The sequence below is a fragment of the Hydra vulgaris genome, chromosome 10 (assembly GCF_038396675.1).
Source record: "Hydra vulgaris chromosome 10, alternate assembly HydraT2T_AEP".
Lineage (NCBI taxonomy): Eukaryota > Metazoa > Cnidaria > Hydrozoa > Anthoathecata > Hydridae > Hydra > Hydra vulgaris.
In genome coordinates this window covers 632,501-639,210 of record NC_088929.1, presented here as the reverse complement: position 1 = coordinate 639,210, position 6,710 = coordinate 632,501, and the positions used below count along the sequence as shown (strand labels likewise).

General features: G+C 28.1%; 1 protein-coding gene across 1 annotated transcript; it reads left to right on the top strand.

Annotated features, from left to right (window-relative positions):
• Positions 1-308: 308 nt before the first annotated feature.
• Positions 309-3,103, top strand: LOC136085709 (uncharacterized). Its single transcript, XM_065807028.1, has 4 exons — positions 309-705; positions 847-1,033; positions 1,509-1,699; positions 2,322-3,103. The coding sequence occupies exons 1-4, from the start codon at positions 309-311 to the stop codon at positions 3,101-3,103; spliced, it is 1,557 nt and encodes a 518-aa protein (XP_065663100.1).
• The last annotated feature ends 3,607 nt before the right edge of the window (positions 3,104-6,710 follow it).

The following is a 6,710-nucleotide window of genomic DNA, read 5'->3' as shown; positions in this document are numbered from 1 at the left end:
TATCAGCGTTATGTCTAAAAAAGTTAAAGCTGCTTCTAGACAACGTCTAAAAAATGAATGGTTTCTCTACGACTAATCCACATTTTGTTCTCTATTATTTATACTAACTCTGTAATGATCAAGTATTTTATACCTAGGTTGACAGGCAGTTTATGCCTACACAATTTATTGTAAAACCTTAAAAAAAAAAAAATTTTCTGCCTCTAATAAATTTCACAAAATTTTTAACAGAAACACCATTAAGGTACCATTAAGGTGACGGCCGTGAACATTTTAGTGAACGGACGTGTTTCTTATTAAACTTAAAAATGGCTAATAAAAGTATTTCAATTACTCATTTAAAAGAAATTATGGATATTCATGAAAACACAATAATGAAACTATTTAGCGACAGGATTGATAAACTAGAGAGTAAAATATCAGTTATGCAAGAAGAAAATAAAAATTTTAAAAATGAAGTAAGTGACCTGAAAAAAAGTGTTGAATTTGTCAGCGACAAATATGAAAATTTACTATTGGAAATAGATGTTTCTAAAAAAACAGCAATGTCATTAGTATATCAACTGAACGACACAAAAATAAACATAGAAAATGATAACGTTATTAAAGATAAGTTGGCTGAACTTGAAGATAGGAGTCGCAGAAATAATATGAGATTTAATGGTATAGAAGAAAAAGAAATTGAAACCTGGCAAGAAACTGAAAGTAAAATAAGATAAATTTTAAAAACTAAATTGGGTTTAAATGGTAATATCGAAATTGAGAGAGCCCATAGAGTTGGAAAAAAGGTGATGGGTGTTAAAAGAATAAATAGAACTATTGTTGTAAAATTTTTAAACTATAAAGACAAGAACGCGATTTTGGATAAGTTCGTAAAGGCAAAACTCTGGAATGAAAATTTGTTTATAAATGAAGATTTTAGCGAACGTACTATGGAAATAAGAAGAAAGTTATTCGCGGAAGCAAAGGAGCTACGAAGTAAAGGAAAGTATGCTAAGGTTACTTATAACAATTTATTCACACGCGATTTTAAGTAAATTTTTTTTTTTCAATTCATAATTATAAAATTATTTAAATTCTGAAATGGATTCAAACCAACTAAATTTTGAGTCAATTTCATTTAACTTTTTTCAAATTAATGATTTTTTACTTGATAATGAATCCGATCCTGACTTAAATTATTTTAGTGAAGCAAGTGCTCTGCAAAACTGCTCTTATTTTTATAACAATGAATTGAAAGATTATCTTAATAGGGATTTTCTTAATGTTATTCATTTTAATATAAAAAGTTTAAAAAAAAACTTTGATACTTTTCATAGTAATATAGAAGAAACTTCTAATATTTTTAACATAATATGCATTACAGAGACATAGTGCAGTTCTGATGATGTTAAAAACTCAAATCTCCACCTTCTAGGTTTTAATTTAATTTCTTTAGCGCGTAAAAATAAAACGCAAGGTGGTGGTATTCTTTTTTACGTGAATGAATACTTGCGGTTTATTAACAGGCCAGACTTAAGCATTTCTGATGGCGATAAAGAGGTTTTAAGTATTGAAATTTTAACCAAAAATGCCAAAAATATAATTTTAAGTTGTTGTTATCGCCCACCAAATGGCGTAATTGAGGATTTTAATGCCTTTTTACATAATGATATAATTAAAAAAAGTTCACATGAAAAGAAATTAAACTACATAATTGGTGATTTTAATTTAAACTGTTTTGAATACCACACTAATACTAACATTAAAAAGTTTTACAATGACATTTTCGAAATTGGAGCAATACCGTTAATAAATAATATCATCAACATCAGCCTCTATATTAGATAATATAATTACAACTGACGTTTTTAACTTATCTTTAAAAAAAGGTATTATTAAAAGTGACGTCTCTGATCACTTTCCCATTTTTTTCTCCATAAACACAAACATCAAAAAAATTCTACACCATAATAAACCTTTCATCAAACGTTTTTTTACGGAAACGAATTGCTCTGCTTTTAAGGAACAATTATCTTTACTTCATTGGAAACATATAAATTCTAATGATGCTAATTTAGCTTATAATTCGTTTTTAAAAACATATTTTGAAATTTATGATATTAATTTTCCTAAACATAAAATACTAAAAAAAAAAAAATATTTCACGTCACCATGGATTACAAAAGATCTCAGAAAAAGTTCTAAAGTTAAGCAAAAGTTGTATATAAAGTATTTAAAAACGAGAACATCAGAAAGTAAAACAATTTATAAGAATTACGCTAAAAAATTTGAAATGCAAAGAAAAAATTAAAAAAAAAGATACTACATAAATTTACTAGAAAAATATAAAGATAACTCAAAGCAAACATGGCAAGTTTTAAGAGAAATTACAGGAAGTAAGAAATTGAAAGCTAGCTCTTTACCTAAAGCTATTAAAGTTGATAATAAAATATTTGATGATCCAGGAGTGGTAGCTAATAAAATGAATGAATTCTTTACTTCAGTTGGACCAAATTTAGCAAAAAAAATTTCAAACATAAACAAAACAATAAACAGATGTAGTTTTCCTTTAATATCTTATCTAAATTCTTTTGAATTGTCTTTTGATGAATTTGATAGAGCTTCTAAAATGCTAAAGTTAAATAGAGCAGTCGGTCCTGATGATATCAATGGAAACATTGTCATTGATTCATATGATATCAAAAAAAATATCCTTTTGAAAATATTTAAATGTTCAATTCAACAAGGAATTTTTCCTGATGAATTAAAAATAGCTAGAGTTTCACCAATATTTAAAGGTGGAGACTTACTTAATGTTAGTAATTACCGTCCAATATCTGTTCTCTCTGTTTTCTCAAAGATTATAGAGAGAATTCTTTATAATAAAATTTTTAATCATCTTTCTCAAAATAATATCCTATACAAAAATCAATATGGGTTTAAAAAAAATAACTCCACTGAACACGCTATACTCCAAATAACACAATATATTACTGAATCATTTGAAAGTTCCAAATTTACTTCAGGCATTTTTATTGACTTGTCTAAAGCCTTTGATACGATAGATCATAAAATTCTTTTTAAAAACTTAAATATTATGGAATCTCTGGCATTGTTTTGAAGCTTTTAAAAAGTTATTTAAGTAATAGAAAGCAATTTGTTCACTATGACGTATCATCGAAATCAAACTTGCTAGATGTAACATGCGGAGTTCCTCAAGGGTCTGTCCTAGGACCTCTCCTATTTCTCATTTACATAAACGATCTTTATGAAGCATCTAATTTAATGACAATTATGTTTGCTGACGACACGAATTTTTTTCTATCTCATAGTAACATAATTACCCTATTTCAAAGTATGAACATCGAATTAATTAAAATTTCAGAATGGTTTAAATTAAATAAGCTTTCTCTTAACATTGAAAAAACAAAATGGTCTCTTTTTCATCCATACTACAAAAAACATCTTCTACCAAGTGAATTGCGTGCTCTTTTTATAGATGACATTCAAATTAAAAGAGTAATGGCTACAAAATTTTTAGGGGTTTTTATTGATGAAAATCTGACATGGAAAAAACACATTGAAAACTTATCCTCTAAAATTTCCAAAAGTATAGGAATACTATTTAAAATAAGAAGCATGCTAAATAAACATACTTTAATTCAGCTTTACCACTCTTTTATTCATTGCCATATAAACTATGCTAATGTGGCTTAGGGTAGTGTAAGTAAAACTAAATTAGAACCACTTTATCGCCAACAGAAACATTATCGCCAACGATTTTATCATGCTAAGCCTCTTTTAAACGAAATGAATATTCTTAATATATATCAACTTAATATTTTTAATGTATTGTGTTTTATGTTTAAATGTAAGTCTCGCACATCTTCAATTTCTTTTCACAATTTATATTCTTTAAAAGTTAAAAATAAATACAATTTGCGTAATGAAAATTTTCTTCTTCAACCAGTTTTCAAAACTAATTTTGGTAAATTTTGTATTTCATTTAGAGGAGCATTTTTATGGAACAAAATAGTGTTAAAACTTTTTGATTTCTCTCATGAATGGAGCTTTTTCTTATTTAAAAGAAAATTGAAAGAAATTCTTTTCTCAGTTGAAAACATTCTGACATATTTTTAAGTTTGTTTTGTTTTTTAATAATACTCTTAGGAAATATTTTATCGTAATTTATATATACGAAATCTTTTATCTTAACTTATATATGTATATATATATATATATATATATATATATATATATATATATATATATATATATATATATATATATATATATATATATATACATATATATATATATACGTATATATGTATGTGTATTTGTGCGTATTTATTTGTATGTGTATATATATATATTGATGTGTAAGTATATTTATTTACTTGTTTGTATGTTTAAATATGTATAAATAATTATATTTGTATTTATATGTGAATATTTGTCTATGAATTATTAAAGGATTATTTAGTATTTAAAATCTCGCGGTTCTCGATGACAAAATCTTATGATCTTCTGCGAGTATCAACGTTCTAGTTGTAACGTTAACAAAATTGTAATTCTGACTATACGTATTTTATTCATTCTTATATTGTAAAACTTATTTTGAATAAATAAAAAGAACAAAAAAAAAAAAAAAAAAAAGGTAAGCAGCAGCTCAGCAAAAAATATTGAAAGAATTATAAAAGGCCATAATTTTGCATTGATTAATAAAAATGAGTTTCTTAAAGAAAATAATACTGAAAATTGTAACTGCAAGCAAAAATTTGACTGCCCTATCAATCGCAAATGCTTATCAAAAAATATTATTTACAAATGCATTGTTTCTTTGCAACTGAAGGCAAATAGAAAACAATCTTTTAAACATAAAAAATACTCAAAAGAGACTATGCTGTCAAAATATATTTGGCAACTAAAAGAAAAAAATATTAATTTTAAATTAAACTGGTCTATTCTAAAAACTGTGCCTGCTTATAATAATATTTCCAAAAAATGTATACTATGTTTACAAGAAAAATTTGAAATTCTTACTCATTTAGATCAAGAAAGTTTACTTATTAAAAATCTGAATTCATTTCTAAATCCAGACGTGAAAAAAGTTTCTTTTAAAAAATTATTAAAAAAAATGACCAGTCTAAAATTATCCTAATGCTAAAGAATTCTTTTCATGATTTTTTTAATTATCTAATGATGTTGATGCAACTTCCTGGTTGCAAATTGCTACAGTTATTACATAGTTAAATATAACAATTCCCAACTTCCTGTGCAAGAATGTGGAGTCCCAAAAAGGACTCCGGCTTTATATCTCTACTTTTTCCGAGTCTGTAGTGTCCAAAAGATCTATACATATTTGTTGACTTATTATCAGCTATAATAAAAAAATTCATGAGATTTAATGAATTGAAACTTATTGTTTTTAAGCCTGGAGTCATGAAGTCCCGGATTCCTTGCCGCCATTATACCTAAGGACTCCGGGCTCAAAAAACGATTGTTCCTCTAACCTAAAAGTTTTAATTTCTTTACTATTAGTATTGCATAAACTTATTTACATTTTCAGAGCTCCTGGATACCAAAATCTAGGATAAAGTAATCTTTTTGTGACTTTCAAATCCGGAGTCCTTTTCGGAACTCTGCATATATATACATATATATATAAATATATATATATACATATATATATATATATATATATATATATATATATAGATATATATATATATATATATATATATGTATATATATATATATATATATATATATATATATATATATATATATATATTTATATATGTTTACAAGTGGTACAAAGACTTCAAAGAAGGCCGAGAACGTGTTGATGACTTGGAATGCTCTGGACGACCATCGACTTCGATCGATGATTGCCACATCAACAAAATCAAAGAATTGATGCTTGCAATTCGTCGGTTAACCATTCGAGACCTTGTTGACATGGTTGGAATATCATTTGGGTCGGTGCAAGCGATTTTGAAGGATCATTTGGGCCTCAGAAGACTCAAATCTTGTTTGGTGCCGAAATTTCTCAATTTCTTTGAAAAAGAGCATCACGTTAAAACGTGTGAAGCAATGCTTTCTGACTATCAAGACGTCTACAAACAAATTATTACTGGCGATGACACTTGGGTCTACGCATACGACCCTGAAACAACCGACCAATCGAGTGAATACCGTGAAAAAGGCGAGCCGAGAACAAGCAACCACGTCAAAGTCGCTCAAAAATCAAGGTCATGTTGACTGTTTTCTTTGATTATTGTGGTGTCGTGCACTACGAATTCCTTCCAACTAGCCAAACTGTCAACAAGGAATATTATTTAAGCGTTATGCGACGTTTGCGTGAAGCTATTCGCAAAAAGAGACCAGAATTATGGGCCAATAACTCTTGGATTTTGCACCACGATAATGCACCTTCGCACACAGCACTAGTTCTTCGTGAGTTTTTCGCCAAAAACACTACCCATGTTGCTCCACAACCACCGTATTCGCCCGACTTAGCACCGTGTGACTTCTTGCTGTTCCCAAAGCTCAGGAGACCACTCCGGGGAAATTGTTTTGAGTCCATTGAAGAGATCCAACGTGAATCGGCACGCGCATTAAAGGCTATCCCTACCGAGGACATTTCGGCATGCTTCGAAGACTGGAAAAAACGTTGGCAAAAGTGTATTGGGGCCGGGGGGGATTATTTTGAGGGGGACGAT

Excerpts from the sequence above, each read along its gene's own strand:
- LOC136085709 (XM_065807028.1), top strand. The coding sequence starts at position 309 with ATGGCTAATAAAAGTATTTCAATTACTCATTTAAAAGAAATTATGGAT. Across the intron at positions 706-846 it reads AACCTGGCAAGAAACTGAAA|ACAAGAACGCGATTTTGGAT; the intron begins GTAAAATAAGAT and ends TAAACTATAAAG. Across the intron at positions 1,034-1,508 it reads TTATTCACACGCGATTTTAA|GCCAGACTTAAGCATTTCTG; the intron begins GTAAATTTTTTT and ends GTTTATTAACAG.